This window comes from Hyla sarda, chromosome 11, assembly GCF_029499605.1.
Source record: "Hyla sarda isolate aHylSar1 chromosome 11, aHylSar1.hap1, whole genome shotgun sequence".
NCBI classification, from domain to species: domain Eukaryota; kingdom Metazoa; phylum Chordata; class Amphibia; order Anura; family Hylidae; genus Hyla; species Hyla sarda.
In genome coordinates, this window is record NC_079199.1 from 45,523,716 (window position 1) to 45,547,500 (window position 23,785).

The 23,785-nt window shown below is 42.0% G+C and overlaps 1 protein-coding gene and 1 long non-coding RNA gene across 10 annotated transcripts in view; one reads left to right on the forward strand and one right to left on the reverse strand.

Annotated features, from left to right (window-relative positions):
* SYNE2 (spectrin repeat containing nuclear envelope protein 2) overlaps positions 1-23,785 on the forward strand; it is a 355,793-nt gene that overhangs the window by 122,859 nt on the left and 209,149 nt on the right. For all 7 annotated transcript variants that reach the window (XM_056546593.1, XM_056546588.1, XM_056546590.1 and 4 more), the window contains 10 exons: positions 2,428-2,996; positions 4,497-4,667; positions 5,142-5,292; positions 6,982-7,140; positions 9,122-9,283; positions 12,075-12,176; positions 14,931-15,086; positions 17,904-18,028; positions 18,113-18,413; positions 22,767-22,931. In XM_056546593.1, coding sequence (XP_056402568.1) covers positions 2,428-2,996; positions 4,497-4,667; positions 5,142-5,292; positions 6,982-7,140; positions 9,122-9,283; positions 12,075-12,176; positions 14,931-15,086; positions 17,904-18,028; positions 18,113-18,413; positions 22,767-22,931 — 2,061 coding nt within the window. The remainder of the gene's footprint in view (positions 1-2,427; positions 2,997-4,496; positions 4,668-5,141; positions 5,293-6,981; positions 7,141-9,121; positions 9,284-12,074; positions 12,177-14,930; positions 15,087-17,903; positions 18,029-18,112; positions 18,414-22,766; positions 22,932-23,785) is intronic.
* Positions 1-23,785, reverse strand: part of LOC130295649 (uncharacterized) — a 47,782-nt gene that overhangs the window by 6,904 nt on the left and 17,093 nt on the right. For 2 of the 3 annotated variants that reach the window (XR_008848947.1, XR_008848945.1), the window contains exon 2: positions 4,352-4,413. The exons of the other annotated variant lie outside the window; for it this stretch is intronic. This is a non-coding gene — a long non-coding RNA (uncharacterized LOC130295649). The remainder of the gene's footprint in view (positions 1-4,351; positions 4,414-23,785) is intronic. 3 annotated transcript variants of the gene reach the window in all.

Consider the following 23,785-nt stretch of genomic DNA (forward strand, 5'->3'; position numbering starts at 1 on the left):
GGGCAGGTCAGGAACAGGTCAAAGATGTACAAGACCGGCTGGCTTGGTACGTGGTGTTTTGTCCCGGGAACAGATTGGGCAGGAACGAAAAAAGTCTGTGACATCCCGTTTCAGAGTGGGCCACCAATATTGTCTGGATATTAGTTGCAAGGATTTATGGATACCGGCATGACCAGCCAACAGAGATGAATTACCTAATTTCAATATTCGGAGTCTCAGATGAGGAGATACATAAGTCTTCCTAGGGGGAAGATGCTGAATACTTGCTGGTGCTGGGGAAATAAGACGATCAGGAGGAACAATATGTTGAAGGTGTGATTCCACGTCTTGTACTTCAGAAGATCTTGATAGAGCATCAGCCAGAAGATTATTTTCTGCTGTACAGAAAATAATAAAAAATGTTAAACCTGGAGAAGAATAGGGACCAGCGAGCCTGTCGAGGGTTGAGACGATGAGCAGACTGAAGATAGAGTAAATTCTTGTGATCCGTGTAGATGGTTATTGGATGCACCGAGCCCTCTAAGAGATGTCACCATTCTTCCAAGGCCAACTTTATAGCCAGAAGCTCACGATCTCCTATAGTATAATTTTCTCCGCTAGAGAGAAAGTCTTAGAGAAAAATCCGTAAGTCACAGTTCTGCCCTTGGAAGAGCTTTGTGTCAAGACTGCTCCTGCACCAACTGAAGATGCATACACCTCCAAAGTAAACGACTTGTCTAGATCCGGTCTTGACAACACCGGAGCAGAAGCGAAGGCAAACTTTAAGTGCTTGAAGGCTTCTTTGGCCTCTCCAGACCTTCAGATTGACAGTTTTCTTGGTAAGAGACATGATGGGGGCAACCAAGGTGGAATAGTGGTTAATAAACTGCCAGTAATAATTGGAAAAGCCAAGGAAGCGCTGAATCGCTTTCAGACCAGAAGGTTGAGGCCACTCCAGTACAGCAGATAATTTGTTAGGATCCATTTGAAGTCCCTGACTGGTAACAATATACCCCAGAAATGGTAGACTGGTCTTTTCAAAAGTACACTTTTCAAGTTTTGCATAGAGAAGTTGTCTTGGAGACGCTGTAAAACTTGACGGAGATGGAGACGATGAGTGTGGAGATTGGGCGAATAGATGAGAATGTCATTCAAATATACAAGGACACAGGAGTAGAGAAGGTCCTGAAAAATGTCATTGACAAACTCCTAGAAGACTGCTGGAGCATTAGTGTCCCGAATGGCATTACAAGGTACTCAAAATGTCCGTCTCTAGTATTAAACGCAGTCCTCCACTCGTCCCCTTCTCTTATACAAATCAAATTATAGGCACAACGAAGATCCAGTTTGGAGAAAATCCTGGCACCTCGCAGCTGATCAAACAACTCTGAGATTAAAGGAAGGGAATAACGATTTTTTAATGTAACGGAGCTGAATGTGGATCCTTAACCTGTGTGGCTGATGACTCGGACCGTATCGGGGAGCGGAGTCTAAGGTGCTGCTGGTCTTCACCAGAGCCCACCGCAAGGCAGGATGGGCTTGCTGCAGCAGGCGACATCCAGGTCGCTACCCCCAACACGGCTCGACAATACAGGTAACTGGGCAAGGCGAGGTACCGAAGGAGGAGGCTGTAGCGTAGTCAACGTAGCAGAAGGTCAAGGCAGGCGGCAAAGGTTCGTAGTCAAAAAACATAGCAGGAAGGTCTGGATACACGGGTATGGCAAAACAGGCAATAGGGAACGCTTTCTCTCAGGCAATAGGCACTGAATATCTAGCTGAGGGGTGTGGGAGGTGCAACAACTTTATAATGTGCTGGCAGGTGCTTATACTAATTATGGGCGTACTGGCCCTTTAAATTTCAAAGCTCCGGCACGCGCCCTAAGGAACGGCGACGCGTGCGCCGGAGCTGAGAGAGTGAGAGCGCTGCAGGAGCAGGACGAGGTGAGTGACTGGCTGGGATTCGCATGCGGGCGCGTCCCGCGATACGAATCCTGGCCCCGCCGGCGGTCAGGGACACAGGGACACTGCGCTCACGGCCGGTGCTTGCAGCCGGTGCGCAGTGTGTAACAACTAAAAAGTATCATCATTACCCATATGAACCACATATTAAATCGGGTATGAGTAGCGCACATTTGTTTGTGCTTGGAGATCTTGGTTTGCCTTCTTAAAAATATAAAAAGGAACCTTAAAAGTCATAGTTTCACAGGTTTCTTATGAATGCTAAAAAGACAGTGTTATGTCCATAATTCTCAGATACCATATAGTGTCCATCTCAACAGCATAACAGTACAAAAATATTTAGATGAGCTGTCCCTATTTTGTACCTGCTTCCTGATATATACATGTTTCATCTTTTTGCATGGAGACTCAATATAATAATCTAACATACTCATCACATAAAATACTTATCTATTAAAAAAATTAATTTTCTGCTTCCCCCTTTTCCAGGAAGTCCAGAACACATGTGAACTTGAGATCCAACAACTGGACCGTCTAGACAACACATCCACAGATCCCATCTCCAAATATAAGACAGTGCTTCAAGCCACAAATGAAGCAATGAAAGAACGAGAGACAACTCTGAAATCCCTGGGAGTATTTCTGTCATCTCTTAAAGCAACAAAATTATCTATTGAGGCTGGATTCCCGGTGCTGGGTATGGACAGGACCACCCTGCAGGAAAAGCAGCTGAACCTTGAGTCTTTAGAAAAGGACATCTATCTTTTGGGTCAAGAAGCTGAGAAGCTGGATGACTGTTTGCAAGCTAATGGAATTCTTCTAGAAGATCCAGAAAATGGAGGGGAAACCTCATGCAAGAAAATGATAAGTGGATTCTTTGAGAAGTTAGAAAGGGCACAGCAAGCTGTCCAGAGAGAGATTCAGAACCTTCAAGAGACAGAGGCCATTGAGCAATTGAACAAACGTGTGAAGAACTTTTGTAAAAATATTGAAGATATTCAGAATCAAATCGATCAAGTTGGCTTAAAAGATCCAACTATTCATGCTGTGCAACAGAGGTATGTAATCATATGTATCTTGTTGCTATTCCGTGCATTTCATGAGTTCATAGAGATTCAGGGTCAGAATATCTCAGCTAGGCTATACCCACCTGGCCATAATATGGTTCCGTAAAGGTGCTATGTATTTACTTCCAGTATTACAATAAATTCTAAGTCCAAAGATAGATGATAGAAAGGTACAGGCACTGCAAGTTACCTTTTGTGTAGATATGCAGTATACAGTCTTAATTAGCGGAGAAAGTATTCAGTGCACAAAGTACTCCATTGGTGGTGCTCATTCATAGAGAATATTAGAATGCAGTATAATCCTTAATGAAAGAATACGAAGGCACTCACCATTTACAATGTGTCTTCTTCTTTATTGCTGATGTAAAAACATACAGGTATAGGGCGGCTCCGTGCCACTACAAACGAGTGGACGCCAGTGTGCTCTGAGCAGTTATAACTGTTTCTTTCCTTGCGGAACTTCAACAGACCAGAAACAGCTGTAACCACTCAGAGCACACTGGCGTCCACTCGTTTGTAGTGGGGTGGAGTCGCTGTATACCTGTATGTTTTTACATCAGCAATAAAGAAGAAGACACATTGTACATGGTGAGTGCCTTCGTATTCTTTCATTAAGGATTTGTTTACAATAAATCCTGTCTGGCTCCCTACACTTTAAAGAAGAGTGAGGAAGGGTCACATGACCTGAAGTGCATCATTGATGTTTCTCCTGTTCTATGGTACGTTTTATCCATGTATATGTCCTAGGAGCAAGTTTTATCCAATAAATCTGAAGTTTTTGCATGCACCATGTTTGTTTTCACCGCTGTTTGGAGGTTTGGCCGTGCGCAAGGGAACAGTGAAGCTCTTTAAAGAAGAGTTACATCTGTGTGTTGCGTGTGGGAGTTAAAGTGTCCCTGTCACTCAAAAAAACTTTTGACATGTCAGAAAGACTTGTCAAATGTTTTGGTTGTTCAGAGTCTCGGTGTTTAGATGCTCACTGATTGTTAGAAAAAGCAGGGAGAAGCACTGGGTTGTGTGCTTCACTCCCAGCTTGCTGTGATCTTAGTCCAGTTGCTGGAGATGGGCTCCATTATAAATCTATAGAGCTCATCCCCTGCAACTGAGAAAAATGACATAAACAGCGGTGATGGCACAGCCTTTGCCACAGCCTTTGCTCTTGTCAGAGCATTCAGACTTTATATTGGTTCTCTAGCCATAAAATCTTGAATTGGAAACCATGTCAATGTTAAAGGTGTCTAAAAGAGCCCTGAAACTTGTCTTGTACAGTCTGGAGGCCACCAACTACCTGGAACAAGATGCCCCCAGTAATGCACCTTTCCTAGTAGTATTACTATTGCCATAACCTCCAATGTTAACGTGGTTCCCTAGTCTTGTATGTTGAACTTGTTTTTTGACTGGAGAACATCTGCAAAAATACAAAAATATATATTCTATAATATGTATTATGTTTGTATTAGGTTTAACATTTTTATCTCCATTTTATGTTAGAATGAAGTCTTTGATAGCATTGGAGAAAAAGATAGAGACATTTGACCAAGAAAATAAATCCATAACTGATGCCTTTCAAAGGGTTCTTCAAATTTCCCAAAGACGAGATTTAACTGGGTGTGAAGAGTGTGAGGAATTGTGGGAGGACACAAAGCAGTACCTTGCACACAGGTAGGGGATGTCACATCCATATATCTTTAAAGTGACCATTTGCCTTCAATATCTGTGAGAAGAACATTACTTTGACTGACATCTCTCCCGTTCCCCCATAAACATGAATGTTTAGCTGAGCATTTGTTTGTTCTAAATGGAGCGAGAGGAGAAGTCATTGGCAGACACCTCTTGTAGCAGCTTAGCTCTCCAAAAACAAAAGATTCGGCAGCTGAAATCCAACATGCTTTCTATGGCCTACATCATCTGTCACGGGAGAGAGGAAGCCCCTTACACATTAGGTAGATGATCCTGCCGGGTTCCGACTGACATTGCTCTAATGTGTATCAGAGTCTTTGCATATGTCTATGGCTGCATTTTATGAGGCATATAATAGCAGGGTTCAGCTATTTCCACAGTACAATTCGTTTCTATAGCATAGCTTTCTATATTTGTTATTACATCACATGTTGAAAAAAATTGTTTATTTTTCAGCAAAGAGCAATGTGAAGTGATAATCGAACTCCTTCGCAAATTCCAACATTACAGGACAACACTGACATCTTTGATTCAAAAAGCAGAGGCTACAATTTCTCATCAGTCATCCTACATTGGAAAAGAGAATCTGCAGAAAATGATGATAAAGGTAGTGGTATTACTTATATTATTACTAGACTATCAGTGGTGCACAGATATTTTTCATCTTAGGGCCATATGGGCATCATGGTTTTGCCAGTGCTGTTGGCATGCTTACAAAGCAGCATTCCATACTAGCTCATAGATGTGATACCCATATTTCCTGATAGAATATATGGACAGTAGTTTTCCTGATGGGAAAATACTCCTTTACATGTGGTGGACACTAAGGCAATTGTAATGTGATGATGTAATTGACTGCTATAAATTTTATAAGGAAGCTGAATCTTGTCAGATTATATCTGGTAGGCCAAAGTATATGCAATAAATCATGAGTTTTTTTTTAAATCTAAGTAATAAAAAGTATAACAAACAAAAATAAAGTGGATTTAACAGTGTCTAAAGTAAGTGCCAAAGCTTAAATGGAAGCTGAGGTTGCTGCCACATAAAGGTTCTGGTTGCTGAGGGTCATGGTGGTAGAGCCAGTAGTTAAACCTAAAGGTGCTCATATACCTTAGGTTAAAGTCTTCTGAATGTTCTGCCTTTGGTCAAATGATGTCAGTGGAGTGGAGGGTCGGCCACGTAAAATTTTCTCCATCTGACCCTATTGTTCTGGGAAGGATAAGCTGGCCCAAGAGTAGGCTGATTCCAGCTTGCCCCTGCCCATAGACAACACAGTTGTGAGATATAAAGAACATTCAGTTATTGAGAATGCATGGCCACCTTAGGTTCGATTTCCTGAGGGGGCCTTTATCGGAAGATACCAGTAATAAAGGAAATCTGTCATGAGTTTCACCTGTACTAATCTGTCAGTACAGACAACCATACTTACCTGGTCCCAGTCCGTGCTCCAGTTTTCCCGCCATCTTCTTCGGTATCTTCTTGTGACGTCACCGCTCCTTCTTCCTGCTTCTCTGCTGGGTCCTTCTGCTAGCAAACAGCAGCGGTGATGCCACAAAGCTCTGCCCAAACTCTAAGTCGGCCGTGGAACATAAGATAACAAAGAAGATAGTAGGAGAACCGGAGCACGGAACGGGACCAGGTAAGTATAGTTGTCATAAGTGTCACTTGCACTATCTGTCTGTACCGACAGGTTAGTGCAGGTGAAACTCATGACAGATTTCCTTTAAATCATTGTCAGGAGGTGGTGGACCAAAAACTTCATGTTACATCTTATGCTGTTGGCAGTAGAACAAAAGGTAGCAAATCCAGAATTTGACACTCTGCCCCAAAATGATTGCCAAAATCAATAACAAGTTTTGTGACTTATTGAATAAAACAACCAAAAGTCCTAGTTCTACTTCAGAAGGTTCAACTAAAGCCGACAGCAATTCTTTCTTTATCATAACATGTATGCTTGGCTTGGATTAGTATGTATATGAATGTATGGTGCCCTGTTGATGAGTGGGTTACATATTACACCAGTGTTAATAAATCCCCTAATGTATATTTTTAGGTGCTGATGATTCTGTTTATTATTTATTCCTTCTACAATCCAATTCCAGAATTTGACACTAGGTGTCTCTGTCTCCTTATGAAACAACTAAAGTGTCCCCAGTTGCTCAGTTTAAGTGCGGACAACCATTTTTAGCTGAATTGAAATGTCCTATAGTCATCTTTATATTTTATGTTTTATTGTTTTATTTTGTCCAACCAATGTGTAACATGTACATGTCTTATCTTTTGATTTTCCTTGCAGGTTCAAGAAATAAAACAGGAGATTGAGGATCAGTCTGAAAATGCTGAAGAGATAAACACCATCTGCAAAAAGCTGCATTTTCAGATCAGTAAGATAAAAAGATTTGAAGATGCGCCATTCCAAGTGGAAGCCAACACGCTCATCGACAAGTGGTTAGATGTAGGTATTTTTCATGAGAATATACTCTTTTAGATTCATCAAAACTAGTGCAGGAGATATTTGTGGATTTGCCCAAAGAAAACAGAATTCTGCTCTTATTTCTCACCTTTATTAGTAGCTATGGGCAAATCCACAACTTTGTCCTTGAACTAGTATTGACAGTATGTAATGGGAAATATTCCAATATGGCATTAAAGGAGAAGTTTGACAAAAAATAACATATCCCCTATCCACAGGGTAGGGGATAAGTAGCTGATTGCGGGGGGTTCCGACCGCTGGGACCCCTGTCATCTCTTTATGCTGATAACCTGTCACCTGTCTTTGCTCTTTCTAAGTAGTTTTGCTACATAGTAGAATGATTTTGAATATCAATGAACTGATCAGGGTTAGAATAGCTATAATATCTGCTTAGCTACAGTAAACTAGCCATAGATGTTGGATAATTGTCGGCTATTCCCACCATTTTTTTCAGGATTGATTGACCATTCAATGTATATGAGGCTCCAAACACTCTGTTGACAGCATCTGTTGGGGTTGGGGTTGGGGGGGGGGGAGGGGGGGGGGGTGAGGACAAACAGCTTAAATGAGTTTTCCATGAAGCTTACATGCTGTTGCCACTACATGCTGAATATCGTCAGCATCAAGAGTCTTGGTTAAATACTCATCTGCATGACTGCTCAATAAAATTCAGGGTTTACCTTAGAGGGGTTGTATGGGAATTTAAAAAAATTATGTTCACCTATACTTACCTTTCCTGGTTCCCCACAGGAGTCACTGCTCCTAGTGTCTGGTCCTCAACGCTATTTCTTTCTCCCTGATATCATGTTGTCTCAGCCGGGACTTCCCTGCTCTCGTTGACCCATGAATTTTATTGAGCAGTCAGTTAGATGAGTATTCATCCAAGAACCTTGATGCTGACGATATTCAGTACGTAGGGGCAACAGAATTTGTTCTTTGTAACTGCCAAACATAATATATTTTTTTAATCATACACAATAATTACTCATTCAGAACCCTGTAATAAGAGTCTGTACAAAAGTGCATCAAGGCCATATGGCTACCAAGCCAGATGGCCTCTTTGTGCTGCTGTGCAGACTCTTGCGAGTGTTTTCCCCAATAAGCAAATCCTTCATATCATGCATACAGCATGATTGCTAGAAATCCATAAGACGAAAAAAATAAGTATACCTTCAAATTAAATGTGAAACACAGAGGTGATCACTAACAGGGGGCGACCTGGCAAATGGTGGAAACAACTCAACTCTTCTCCTGAAGTCCACATGAGTCTCATTTGTTCGTGCCATAATACCCATCCCATTGATTGAAAACAGTAATGTTACCTTCATATTGGGGGAGATTTATCAAAACCTGTGCAGAGGATGAGTGGTGCAGTTGCCCATAGCAACCAATCAGATCGCTTCTTTCATTTTCCACAGGCCTCTAAAGAGGCCTGTGGAAAATGAAAGAAGCAATCTGATTGGTTGCTAAGGGCAACTGCACCACTCTTCCTCTGCACAGGTTTTGATAAATCTCCCTCATTGTCTTCTAATCCTAAAGGTTTACATACTATTGTCGCTCACATATATGATTTTTAAGAATTTTCCTCAATAAATAAATAACCATATCTAAGATTTTTGACTCATTTCTTTGGTTCCCATATCTACTTTTAGGCCTTGTGTTAAAATCTGATGTCCTTTTATTTCAAAGTTTTGCAGTATAAGTATCGAAAAAACCAGATGAGATCATTTTTATTGAAACACTTTTGTACTGCACAGTTAGAAGAACATACAACCCAATCACTGACATGACCCCCTCACCCCGTAGACAAGACTTTTATTTTTGAGAAAAAAGAAAAAGGAAATGAAAGTCAGGAGCATCACCCCCACTAATAACAGTAACACATAAAAAGAGGTTGCAATGTTAGGTTAGTGCACGGTTCGCTTTCTGAGTTTCTAGCCAACATTGTGGAATGTTCTTACAGGTCTGTGAAAAACTGGACAACTATAATGAGGACATAAAAAGTGCCGTCTGCTTGTGGAACAGAGTCCTTCACCTTTCACAAGAAGTGGAGCCTTGGACTGAAGGAAAAATCAAGTTCTTGGAAAGTGTGAACCTCACAAGTGAGGAACTGCGGTCACTACAGGTAAGGATTTCATTATGTGACTATTGGTATTAATATTAAGTGCTAATTGTTTGGTTTTACTTTGTGTTTACATGCAAAACATCAACTGAAAGGTTTACTGCTGTTAATGATTCTCCTTATTCATATTCTGTTCCTCTATTAAGCTAGCTGACTGTGTTGCAACACAAGACAGCCGTCACACCCCCTCCCATAGACTTGCATTGAGGGGGCGGAGCGTGATGTCACGAGGGGGCGGGGCTAGGACGTAACAACCACCCGACGCCGGCTCCAGCGTTCCGAACAGTTTGTTCCAAACACTGAGCAATGGAGTACCCCTTTAACACATGAATTCTTAAAGGGGTTATCCCAAGATTAAAAGTTATCTCTTCCCTCAAGTTAGCAGCATACTCAGAAACCACTCTATTAACCTGTTAAGGACCAAGGACGTACCGGTACGTCCTGAGTCCTTTCCCTTTCTATAACGCGGGGCCACTACGTCATAGCGGGTAGGGCCCAGCCTCTAACAACGTCCGGGACCTGTGGCTAATAGCGCGCAGCACTGATCGCGGTGCCGCGCGCTATTAACCCTTTAGACGCGGCGTTCAAAGTTGAACGCCGCGTCTAAAGTGAAAGTAAAACATTGGCGGTTAGCTGAGGGAGCTGTTCGCGATCGCCGCGGCGAAATCATGGCGTCCCGAACAGCTGTAGGACACGAGGATGTACTTTGCCTTCTGGTGTCCGATCGCCGAATGACTGCTCAGTGCCTGAGATCTAGGCATGAGCAGTCAAGCGGCAGAATCATTGATCACTGGTTTCCTATGAGAAACCATTGATCAATGTAAAAGATCAGTGTGTGCAGTGTTATAGGTCCCTATGGGAGCTATAACATTGCAAAAAAAAGTGAAAAAAGATCATTTAACACCTCCCCTAATAAAAGTTTGAATCACCCCCCTTTACCCATTTAAAAAAAAACAAAAAAACCGTGTAAATAAAAATAAACATATGTGGTATCGCTGCATGCAGAAATGTTCGAATTATAAAAATATATCGTTAATTAAATCGCACGCTCAATGGTGTACTCGCCAAAAAATTCCAAATTCCAAAACAGCTTATTTTTGGTCACTTTTTATATCATGAAAAAATGAATAAAAAGCTATCAAGAAGTCCAATCAATACAAAAAGGGTACTGCTAAAAACTTCAGATCACGGCGCAAAAAATGAGCCTTCATACCGCCCCATACGCTGTAAAATAAAAAAGGTATAGGGGTCAGAAGATGACAATTTTAAACGTATAAATTTTCCTGCATATACCGTAGTTTTTTTCAGAAGTACGACAAAATCAAATCTATATAAGTAGGGTATCATTTTAATCGTATGGACCTACAGAATAAAGAGTGTGTCATTTTTACCGAAAAATGTACGGCGAAGAAACAGAAGCCCCCAAAATGGCGTTTTTTTTTTTCAATTCTGTCTCACAATGATTTTTTTTCCCATTTCGCTGTAGATTTTTGGGTAAAATGATTGATGTCATTACAAAGTAAAATTGGTGGCACAAAAAATAAGCCATCATATGGATTTTTAGGTGCAAAATTTAAAGGGTTATGATTTTTTAAATGTAAGGAGGAAAAAAACGGAAGTGCAAAAACGGAAAAACCCCTGGTCCTTAAGGCGTTTAAAGGGGTACTCTGATGGAAAACTATTTATTTTTTTAAATCAACTGGAGCCGCAAAGTTAAACAGATTTGTAAATTACTTCTATTTAAAAATCTTGATCCCTCCAGTACTTATCAGTTGCTGTATGCTCCACAGGAAGTTGTATTACTTTCAGGAGTTCCTTTTTGTCTGACCACAGTGCTCTCTGCTAACACCTCTGTCCATGTCAGGAACTGTCCAGAGCAGGAGAGGTTTGTTATGGGGATTTGCTTGTACTTTGAACAGTTCCTGACATGGACAGAGGTGTCAGCAGAGAGCACTGTGGTCAGACAAAAAAGAATTCCAAAAAGAAATACAACTTCCTGTTGAGCATACAGCAGCTGATAAGTACTGGAAGGATTAAGATTTTTATATCAAAGTAATTTACAAATGTGTTTAACTTTCTGGCACCAGTTGGTTTAAAAAAATAAATAAAAAAAATTCCACCGGAGTACCCCTTTTAACTGTCCATAGGACTTCTGAACAAAACTGAGTATAATGCTTGTAAATCCCATAAAGAATAAATGGTGGCATGTGTACTGCAACTCCATTTACTTAGGGGACAAATGAGCTCTTTAATTGTGATCAGGTCTGGGCGGTCACACACCCGAAGAACAACTACCGTGTTTCCCCGAAAATAAACCCTACCCCGAAAGTAAGCCCTAGCAGTATTTTCAGGGTGGGCTGCAATATAAGCCCTACCCCGAAAATAAGACCTAGGCCAGGGGTAATATACTGGCGGACCACGGTCCAGATCTGGACCGTGGCCACCAGTAATGCCCGCAGACCCGACCCCCCCACCCCCGCCCGCCCTCCTTTGGCTGGTCCCATATCTCAGTGTTTTCCAACCAGGGTGCCTCCAGCTGTGGCCAAACTACAACTCCCAGCATGCCCGGACAGCCTTTGGCTGTCCGGGCATGCTGGGAGTTGTAGTTTGGCCACAGCTGGAGGCACCCTGGTTGGGAAACACTGCCATATCTAACTATCTATCCTACAATACCGTACAGAAGCTGCAGCGGGACCTCCTTCTGTTGCTTAGCAGCCGGGGGCATCCTTCACACTGCTACAGCAAAATTTCTGATGTTTAAAAATAAAATGTTTATTTCTTTGCGTTACTTTAGACTGAGCTTCAGAATCAAGAGAAACTTTTGGAGGAAATCTGTACGAAATCTGCCCAAATACAAAAACTTTTACAAAGTGATGAATTCCCTTTTGAACTACAGGTAAAAAAAAAAAAAATTTAAATAAAGAAAAAACTTTCTGACTATAATTTACAGATGGAGAAAGTCATTGTGCAGCTTTTTCTCTGCTGTTACGTTTTATTATGGGCTGAATTTTGTAGTTATAAAGTACAAATAATAATCAAAAGTAAATCTTGTACTGTAGGATTTAAAGGGGTACTCCGGTGGAAAAAAAAAATTCTTTAAATGAACTGGTGCCAGAAAGTAGAACAGATTTGTAAATTACTTCTATAAAAAAAAATCTTAATCCTTCCAGTACTTATTAGCTGCTGAATACTACAAAGGAAATTGTTTTCTTTTTGGAACACAGTGCTCTCTGCTGACATCACAAGCACAGTGCTCTCTGCTTACATCTCTGTCCATTTTAGGAACTGTCCAGAGCAGCATATGTTTTCTATGGGAATTTTCTCCTACTCTGCACAGTTTTCTAAATTTCTTTTGGTTTAGGTTTAGACAGTTCTTTAGGATGGGACTACACCTTTAAGCCAAGTGATACACAATGCCTAGTGTCTTCTTCCCTTCAGAAATAGGATCACTCTTCTCCATGGACTGTGTCTAGTATGGCAAATCATTCTCATTGAAGTAACTTGGGCTGAGCTGTAATACCAGGAACTGTCAAGGAACAAGAAAGACGCTATTTCTGAGTACACACATGGCAAATATGATGCAGAAATCATTTCCATTCATCGGAATGGGAATAGTTTAGATGAAGATGGCAGCTGAAGGGATTTCTGCAAGAAATCTGTATGGGGTCACACTTCCCGTATTTTGCTGCATATTTTCTGCAGCTGGTTTTTCTACCCATTGACTTCAATGGGTAGGAAAATACACAGCAGCAAAATACAGCATGTGTGACTCTACCCCAAGGGTGCATTCACACACCCCAGATACGCTTCAGATTTAAAGTTGCCGATCCGCAGATGTAAAATCTGTAGTTGCGTATATTCCAAGGCATTCAAAACTATATAAGAATTGCCTTGTTAAATCTGCAGTTGGGGAAGGATCCACAATTGCAGATTTTGCAACTTCAGATCCGCAGCCGATCCTGTATGTATGTGAATGCACCCTTAAAGGGGTACTCCGCTGCTCAGCATTTGGAACAAACTGTTCCGAAGGCAGGAGCCGGCGTCGGGAGCTCGTGATGTCATAGCCCCGCCCCCTCATGACGCCACGTCCCGCCCCCTCAATGCAAATCTATGGGAGGGGGTGACGGCTGTCACGCCCCCCTCCCATAGACTTTCATCGTTCAGAATAGACTCCAGCGTTCGGAACAGTTTGTTCCAAATGCTGAGCAGCGAAGTACCCCTTTAATCTCAAATGCCTTAAAGGAGTAGTCCAGTAGTGAACAAGTGGTGAACAACTTATCCCCTATCCTAAGGATAGGGGATAAGTTTGAGATCGCGGGGCGTCGGACCGCTGGGGCCCCCCCCGCGATCTCTTGTACGGGGCCCCGACAGCCCGCGCGAAGGGGGCGTGTCGACCCCCCCCGCACGAAGCGGCGGCCGACATGCCCCCTCAATACAACTCTATGGCAGAGCCGGAGCGCTGCCTTCGGCAATCTCCGGCTCTGCCATAGCGATGTATTGAGGGGGCGTGTCAGCCGCTGCTTCGTGCGGTGGTAGACACCCGCTATCTGGCCAGAGAGCCTGGCTCCCGTACAGAGAGAGCGCAGGGGGCCCCAGCGGTCGGTCCCCCTGCGATCTCAAACTTATCCCCTATCCTTAGGATAGGGGGATAAGTTCTTTACCACTGGACTACCCCTTTAATAAGGAGAAGCTAGCAGATATGACACATGCAATAGTGACACCTACAGTGTAGTAATGTTACTGCATGTCATTACAAAAAAATTTGACGTATCGATCAGACACATCAATAGTTGTTTTTAATGATAGTAATTTAATTTCATTCTTTACATACTGTATGTTTATTGTGATAACATTGGAAATCAGCAAAAAATTACATTTCATAACCATATAGTTTCCTTTAATCTCACCACCTGGGATAAAGCCATTTCACAGTTGTTGTTTTTTGTTGTTGTTTTTTTTTACAAAGGAAATTGCTGACAACAGTGATGTTGATTTAGGGCTAAATATATAAAACTATATTTAAATAAAAGCTGTTGGGACATGAAGAAAACTGTAATTTTGCAACCGCTAGAGAGTCACAGGTTGGGGAACACTACAGAGGCAAAACACATCTACTGTATCATCTCTAGTGCAGGTCCTAACACAGTGGCCCACATTTACTATTGCAGACCCAACATGTTTTGTAGGGTTGTGTGGCAGAATTTGCGCCAGAATTGGAAAAAAAAACTTGACTAACTCTCCATTTTACTAAGAAAACACAAAAAAGGGGTGTGGCTGTTGGAAAAGGGGGCATGGTTACCGAAAAGGGGCGTGTTCCCGACATTTTCAGAAAAACCCAACATATTTACTAAGGTTTCCACATAAAATGTGTGGATTTGAGCTGCGGAAAACCCGACAGATCAGAGCATGTGTAAAAAAAAAACAAAATGTAGGGAAAGTGGAAAATGTAGGGAAACCTTAGTAAATACCGTGGTAAAAAAAACTGTAGGGAATTAAAACCCACAAAGAAACCTACACAACACTCTTAGTAAATGAGGGCCAGTGTATCTGTTTTTCCTCGGCTGCCCCTTTCATGTAGCTCAAGGAATAAAGATGTTTAACTTTTATTTACCATTAAATTTATCCTTCTTTTTTCTTCTTTATCGTTTAGATCCTAAAGACCTCTCTGGTGAATAAAATCACTGTAATATCTACCATTGTGTCAGAAAAGTCTGATAATGAGGATAAAAAACTGGTGGCTGCAGCTTCTGACTCACAGGATAGTCGTTCAGTGGCTAAAGAATTACCTCAGATTACAGGAAATGAGGTAAATCCTGGATATGGAACTATAGCCATTAATATTCTAGATCTGCGTTTCCATAGAGCGAAATTGTCTCCAGCTGAGGCTGAAATCAAAGCTTCACCGTACACTGTTCAGATATGTGTTGTCTCTTAAAGCTTTGTAAATCATTCTCTAGTTAATAAAGAAAACTATTCAATTATGGAAGCCATGACAGTAATGTGGGACCCATTAAACAACAGAGAACAATTGTAACCAATGGATCTCATTGCGGTTGGGTACAGTTGGATCCTGTTGCGGCGCCCATTGTTTGGATAAGAAGAATAGCACAACATGTTGCGCTTTTATTTCCTGATTAATCTGACAGAACTACCAATGGAGAATCTGAATGGAGCGTCTAACAGTAGTGTGAATGGAGTCTTACTTTTACATTTTAGTTAAAGTGTAACAATCTTTTGTACAATCTTTTGACATATCAATCTTCTGACAAGTCAGAAGTAGAGAAGAGTAGATTGATTCAGAATGTATTGAATTAGTCATCGGTTTAAAAAAAAATAAAAATCTAATTTGTCCGAATCATTTTTTATTTGTAATCCATAATGGATAAATCAGTACAGGAGCAGGGACTCCTATAAAAAGGCAAGATTCCCTGCCCTGTGCTTACTGAGCAGTGAGGCCATTGTATGCCTCACCGCTCAGTTCATTCACATTACATGACTGTGTCAGGCAGTCTAGCAAATTGCACATTGCATTCTCTGGACAGAGTGCTTTGAACCAGCCCAGCAAATGTTCACTGAGCAGTGAGGCATTTACTGTTTAGTATGTATACAAAAAAGAAGGTTTCAGCAGCACTCCTGGTCAAAAAATTGAGGCTCTTAGCGCACTTTTTGATCAAAATGTGTCCCCTATCCACCTCACTGCGGATGGGACCCTAAAATTTATTCCACTCACTTCTGCTGGGCATATGGCCTCTGACTGGGTGACATGCTGGATCCACTATCAATTTAAAAAACCTCCAGTGAAAAAGGAGAGGGGTGCATGGCTAGAGAGGGTCCCCTTAAATTGCACAGCAAAAACAAAAAGAAAAATAGCCAGCACAACTACAGTATATGCCCAGCAGAGGTGAGTGAAATGAGTGTTAGGGTCCCATCCAAAATGAGGCCACCTCCGCGTGGTAGATGGGGGACACTTTTTGATCAAAAAGTGCACTAAGAGCATCCATTTTTTGACGGAGAGTGCTGCTGCAGCCTTCTTTTTTGTATACTTAGTATTTGCCACAGTAGTGTGCACCCGTTATTAGGTAGTTGTGCTGGCTAGTTTTCATTTTGTTTTTTACTGCTTAATATGTAGTGTCCATGGCACCCTAGGATAGAGCATCACACAAATCACGTAAATCCTGTTCATTAAAGGGTTTTTCCCATCATACACTACTGTGGGAATAACTAATTGATTGTGGGGGGTCCGACCACTGGGCAGTACTATTTATTCTCTATGGGAGCTTCCAGAAACATAAATAAATTAAACAGCCTTCCGCCAAATTCTAGCAGGAGACTGGTGTCCCTGTTCTCAAGTAGTGGGATAACTTTATAAGATGAGTAAAACCCCTTTAAGGAGTGATGCTCTATGCATCTCTGCTTACTGTCACTGGCCAATGAGATACTGTGTGCTCTTCACTCGGCCCGGTAGATATCAGAATTTTTGGCATGTCACTATGACATGTCGGACATTTAAAAAAATTATAGGTACGTGCTCGTACTTCATTTGACATAAAGAGATACATCTACACGGGGCAGTACATACAAAGCAATCATATGACAGTGGGTACCATGCAGAAGTCTTCTCCTAATTAAGGGGTTACAAGCATAAACATCATCCCCAGGCTGTCGCTCCCTCTGTGCCCCAGTATCACTGATCCCGTCCTCTGATACGTGAACTGAAGATTGTGCACTTTCCTGGTGCACAGGTAGTAGGGATATTTCAGCGCTTTCCACAACCAAGGTAAATACGGTTTTCTTCCTGGTTGCAGTTGCCAGTGGTTGACACATCATACTGTGGCTCAGCTAATCGCCGGCCGCAGCGATGTCCCACCTCAACCGATGATAGGCTGAGCTGCAGTGTGAGGTATGAGCTGCAGGACTAGGAAGAAGGCCAGTGCAGGGGCTCAATATGTCACACCGCCGCTCAGTCTATCACTGGCCAAAGCAAGACAGGACTGCAGCCTGCGATTAGCTAAACCGAAGTGTGATTCATAGACCACCGGCAGACGGAAAGAAGACCACACCGGAGGACAGGAGCAGGAAGTGTGCAGCAGCAGGTAAGTCCAGGTTTTTGTTTTATATGCCGTCAGCCTGGGGATGAGGTTTAAAATTTGTTCTATACCCCTTTAATAGTGTGTTATACAGTTTCCACAACTGTTCTGCCCACTGTGGATCTCGCCTCTCTTTGTCCGATCTGAAGAACAAGCAAAAGGTTAACTTTACTAGCACTGTTTACTAATCTATAGGGCTATCCACAAAGATGTATACAATATGCACACATTTTGAAACTGTGGCATGTGCTAGTTTCACCTGAGGGGTATTAGTATACAGATGCATGACTCCATCTTTGATCCCCATTGAATCTGCTTTTCATCATTCGTTCTTCAAAGTGTATGTAATTCAATCTCCTGCCTAGAAGATGCCCATCAGTATTTACTGTATAGAAATATAAATACAATACTTATAGATACATCCATAGTTTGGGCCTACAGACTACCGGTAGAGATTAAATACTTATATAGAATAACTTGGGGCACTATGCAATATTATTAACCCTCACTTTGTCATACATGGTTATTCTTACCAGCACATTAATGGAGAGCTTCAAGTTCAGACAAATAAGGAGACCTTTGGTATGGAGGTAGAGCCTGAAGCCCCAGCAGAAGACATACAGCAAAGTCCCACCTCAACTTCGATGGTAGAAGCCAATAGGTAACAACAAACAACAGACTGTTATCTGCTGTACACATACTTGTACCTCACTTACACTAATACAATCAATGTTATGTAACATAGGGCTGAAATTCAGGAAGATTCACAAGAGGAACCACAAAGAGATGAAAGGAGCGAAGCACTGAGGCTTAGACTGGCAGAGCTACAGAAGAAACGGGCAAAGCTAAGCCCGGACCTTCAGCCTCGAGTACAGGACAATCTAAAGCTGCTGGGCGGCTTCAAGGAGCTTCTCAAGGAAAGTCAGGACATGATGAGTGAATTGGAAGACTCAAAGCAGTTATCTCCTGCCTCTCCTAGTATTGGGCATCATGGTCAATGCCTGGAAATCAAACTGCTCCTGGAAACATTCTTATTGGAAATACAGGCAAGATTTTTCTTTTTCCGGTTAGATGGTGGGAGAAATTTGCTCTTTAAGGGTCTATTCACATGTACAGTATTCTTTGCAGATTTGATGTGCAGATTTAATGCGCAGGATTTCCCAGCTGTGTTCAGCCATTCAGTTTACATTGAAATCTGCAGCAGAAAATCCTGCGCATCAAATCTGCGCAGAATACTGTACATGTGAATAGACCATAGAGGGGCACTCTGCCGGAAAACATCTTAACCCCTATCTAAAGGGTAGGGGAAAAGATGTCTAATCACAGGGGGCCCCGTGATCTCCGCTGCGACACCCCACTCAATCGGTGCATGGAGCGAACTCTGCTCCGTGCCGGATGACTAGCAACTACAGCCATCACCCCTCCCATAGACATGAAGCTCCAAGCTTTTATGTTCCAGACATCGCTACTGGCCAGGAGGTCGCAGGGTTCCTTTGTATAGGAGATAAGATGTTTTCCGGTGGAGTACCCCTTTAAGGGTCTAGTGACATGTACAGTATACTGCGCATTTTTGATGCGCAGGATTTTATGCTGCATATTTCAATGTAAACTAAATGACTGAGCACAGCTTCTAACCGGCAGTTACAAATCCTGTGCATCAAATCTGTGCAAGATCCTGTATGTGTGAACATACCCTAAGGCAGTGTTTCTCTAGCGCGGTCCTCAAGTACCCCCAACAGGTCATGTTTTCTGGATTTCGTTAGTCTTTCACAGGTGATATGATTATAGTCAGTGAATGAGGAATCACCACAGTTATATCACCTGTGAAAGACTAAGGAAATCCTGAAAACATGACCTGTTGGGGGTACTAGAAGACCGCGCTTGAGAAACACTGCCCTAAGGGTCAGTTCACATGTCCTTATTTTTGCAGCAAATATGCTGCAGGTTTGCTGCTACATACTTTGCTGCCCATTTGACTTCAATGAGTAGCAAAATCTGCTACAGAAAATACGCAGCAAATCTGCAGCAGAAAATACATGTGTGAACGGATTCTAAAGAGGATTTCCAGGACTTCAATTTTGATGACTTTTCTTCAGCAAAGACCATCAATATTTCATTGAAAGGGGTCTAACTTGTAGCACTGTTTACTCAGGAACTCATAGGGGGTTAAGGTATCAACAGTAGTGTAGGTGAACATCTTTTAACCCATTTGTGTGATGGAAACTGTGTAAATGAGGCAAATTCATTAAATGGTGCAGGGCATGTTATACATATGGTTATGATATACATTTTTTACTTCAGTACTCCACTTTGCGTGGTGCCTCCTCTAAGACATTTTCTGCGACTTTTTAACCTGTGTGTGATGAGCGGGACAAATTGCATGTAGTAGTATACTGTTTGGTGCAGTGACTGATAAACAAAAGTTTGTGACGCCAGAAGTGTAACTCACCACACTTCAAGGTGATGCAGTTCTCCTGGGTCAGGCACTGGGCAATAAAGACACCAGATGCAAGGTTACAGAATACCACTGAGGAGTTTACTGAAGAAAGTTGTAGGCAGATGTTACAACCAAGGCAATAAAGTCTTTCAACAGCAGGGCAGAACAGAGAGTTGCAGAGGTAGTCAATAGTGAATTGTCTGGGCACTCTGTGACTTGTCATACAACTTGTCTTGACTAAGTTACTGGAGACTTTAGACTTTTAGTTAACCGACACTGACTTGATACCCTCTACAGTGCATCCACGGAAGTAGCTTAAGGTAACGGAGCTGCCTGAGGCTTTCTACTCTTGTTCCTCGACTTGTGTTACGGACCCCTATCGGCACTTTAGCTACTTCTCCACGCAACTTGGACTTGGCCTGGGCGGCGGACTGCCTGTAGGTAGTGTTGTTCCTCATTGCAGAACTTTGACTTTCTCTCAGACACCACCACGACTCCTCTCCTCACTCTTCAGTGAACTCCACTCTCCCCCTGGTCCTCTCTTTTTTGACCAGCACTACTGCCACAACTGACTCCTCCCTTTCTAGACAGACCAACTAAACCCAGGGTAGGAGATCCCTATTGGCCACAGTAGTTCAAATGACACCTCTGCAGTTCTCCCTTGAAGGTACAACAGCCCTATTTACAACATAATAATCATATACAAAGGCATAAATAACATAAATCATTAAACAATCAATACAATCTCACAAAACATCTTGTCTGGAGATGTGAGCCAGAACAGACACCTGAGGCAACATCTACCTGACAGGGCAGGCAGTGTAACATTTCCGGTACCGGGACACCACACTTGCTCCAAAATGGTCTGTTTTGTAAGCCAGGTCAGGGCAGGTGTAGATTTGTGACAAATGGAGGGCTTTGAGACAGACTGCGTGACAAATTTCTTTGATAAATTCCATACCACTGCAAAAGTTAACCAGACTATGGCATAGCTAAATTGGCAATAAAATGTCTCTAAACAGCAACTGAGACAAATGGTGCAAATTAACACCACAAAAACATGGTAAAACCAATGATAGGTTTGACTGTATTTAATACTGAAACAAAGTCTTGTTCAAATAAATAAGTTGTAGTACCAGCCACACCCTTGTACAGTACTGTGCGTAATCAAATATTGGTGGAGTGCCAATTAATCAGCTGATTGACAGGATTGCCAGGTGCAGACCATTATTGATCAAATAATAACATCATATTTTTAGGGAAAGGCCATTAAAGTCCAAGAAAACTTGTTTATTTTTAACTTATTAGATAATATATTGTGTGTTTTGGCTAAGCAGAGATCAAGAGAAGGCTCTGCTCATCCAACCGATGGTCGACCCCAAGGTGGTCGGCACTGTTGTCTTGCACTACTGGGGTCCTGGGTTTTTATCTGACCAAGAGCTAGTTCTGCATGAAGTTTACATTTTCTCTTGTGTTTTCTCTGGATTCCCCCTGGTTTGCAGAAAGGTTGATTGGTTTCCTATGAAAGTTGTCTGTAAATTGTGTATCTGAAATAGGGTAAAATTTGAGTGTAAACCTTATTGAAGACATTGGCCTTCATTTACTAAGACTGGAGAGTTTTTTTTTTTAGTGCTTTTGCTTTTCCTCCATTATTTTTCTCCCCTTATTTACTATTGTGTCGCAAGTGTCGGGCTTTTTCTGTTGCACAGAATATTGTTTGGTCGCACAAACTAAGCGGGTAAAACCTGGGTTAAAAAAAAAAAAAACCCTATTGACAAGAGAGGACGTTTATAGAAAATGACTATGCTCAAAGCAATAACAATCAAAATATCCATCACTGGCCAAAATTAGTTTTAACGTTTACAAAAATAGTAAATGTAAAGAAAGGCTGAAAGGCTACCTGAAAGGGCACAAAATCAACCACCAGCTTGTTAATCTACCTGAGAGATGCAAATGACATCTCTAATGGCTGTTGTTGTGAACATCATTAACACGCCCCATTTCATTGAAAACATGCCCATTTGGTGTGTTTTACTAAACACTTTGAGAGTTTTTGAAAAGACAGGTTTTTTTGGTCGCACACACTGTCGCATACATCATGCAACAGAATATTAGGCGCTAAACCCGATAAAAGCACTCGAGTTCATGTTGGTAAACCAGGGCCATTGACTGACAATCTCTCTACAGCACATCAGAATATGTTGGTGATAAATGTGTAACTGAAATAAATAAAAATGTTTGAATTCATGACTAGACAGAACTTAAAGGGGTATTCCCGCTTTATACATCTTATCCCCTATCGAAAGGATAGGGGATAAGATGTTTGATCGCAGGGGTCCTGCCTCCGAAACGGGGACGTGATGTCATGCCACGCCCCCTCCATTCATGTCTATGGGAGGGGGTGAGATGACCCCTCCCATAGACATGAATGCAGGGGCGTTGCGTGACATCACTAGGGGGCGTGGTTGTGACGTCACGTCCCCGACTCGGAGGTAGCTCCTGGCACATGATGCCGGGGGCTACTGCGGCAGGACCCCCGCGATCATACATCTTATCCCCTTTCCTTTGGATAGGGGATAAGATGTATAAAGCTGGAATACCCTTTAAGACAATTTGACAAATGAAGATAAGAAGTCAAGTATGCTGTAAATCATTTCTTATCACCCCCTGTACTATTTCATTCTCCCCTTACCCTCGGGCCATTTTCTTCCCCTTCTTGATCCCCCCCCCCAATGCCACTTCATTCCACCCCCCCCCCCCCTTGAACCACCTGTGCCACCTTATTCCCCCTTATTTACTAGAGATGTATGTATCATGGTTGTAAGTGCCTTTTAGATATAACTGCAATAGAGATGGAGGGTTTTCAGTTACATCCTCCTCTGCTTTAATGCTAGAGTCATATACATAATCCTGGACACCTAATAGGAGATCTGCTCAGTCAATTCCTTCTTCTTATTTATAGGAGACAATGCAGATACTGGAAAGGCGCCTTGAAGGACAGCGACAATATGAAAGTCTCTCTGATGCCCTGAATGACAAAATGACAAGTTTTTATGAAGAGCTTCTTAATTTTAGCCGCTCATCACGGGAAAACGCACCATGCGAGCTGAAGAGACAGAAATTACAGGTGCAATTGTCTGTGATAATACATTTCTCAATAGAACATTGCTCAATTAGGAAGGCTCCTGGATATATAACCTTTGAAATACACTTTATTCAGGGAGAAAATTGTCTTGAAACAGGGGTAGTTAATTTTTTTTGTATCAGAGTAGCCCTTTTGCAATGCAACTCGGGTCATTTCTCGTCGGGTAAAAAGCTTGTAAGAAAGTCACAAAGGGAGATTCTAATGTCTCATACTCGTGGAAAGAACAGGGGAGCAGCCAATCTGTCCAAATTCTATCTCAAATGGAGCAGTTATCCTTTTCTGCTTTTCAGCTGGACCCTGACACATTAATGCCGTCCTCCTCTATGTAAATCAAAAATCCTCAGCGCTTCCTCTTTTATTGCTTTCTATATTCACTCCTGTTTCCTTCCCCTTCAGTCATGTTTCTATTGTTTTCTTGGCATTTTATTGTTCTCGTTCTTTTTCCAACTTTTTATTGCTTTCGTTTTTTTACTTGTTTTTTTTTTTTTTTTTTTTGATAATTTCATTTTACTTTTTTTCTACAGCCTCCCCATTGCTTCATTTTTGCTATTGTCACTTTTTTTTATTCACAATGACATGTCAAACGTTTTGATCAGTGCCAAGACTCCTACTCCCAGTGATCAGTAGAACATGCAGGGAGAGAAGCATGGTAGTCCAGATTCTCTGGATGCCTCCAATGACTAATAATTGGGTTGAAAGAAGCATGTCCCACTCTGGAGGACCTGGGGTGTGTGTACATTACTCAGGCAGCCTATTAACTGAAAGTGAACTGTGTAATGATTATTTTCCCTGTGGTAGAGCAGCAGGAAAGCCAAACACTTGTTATTAGGCTCCTT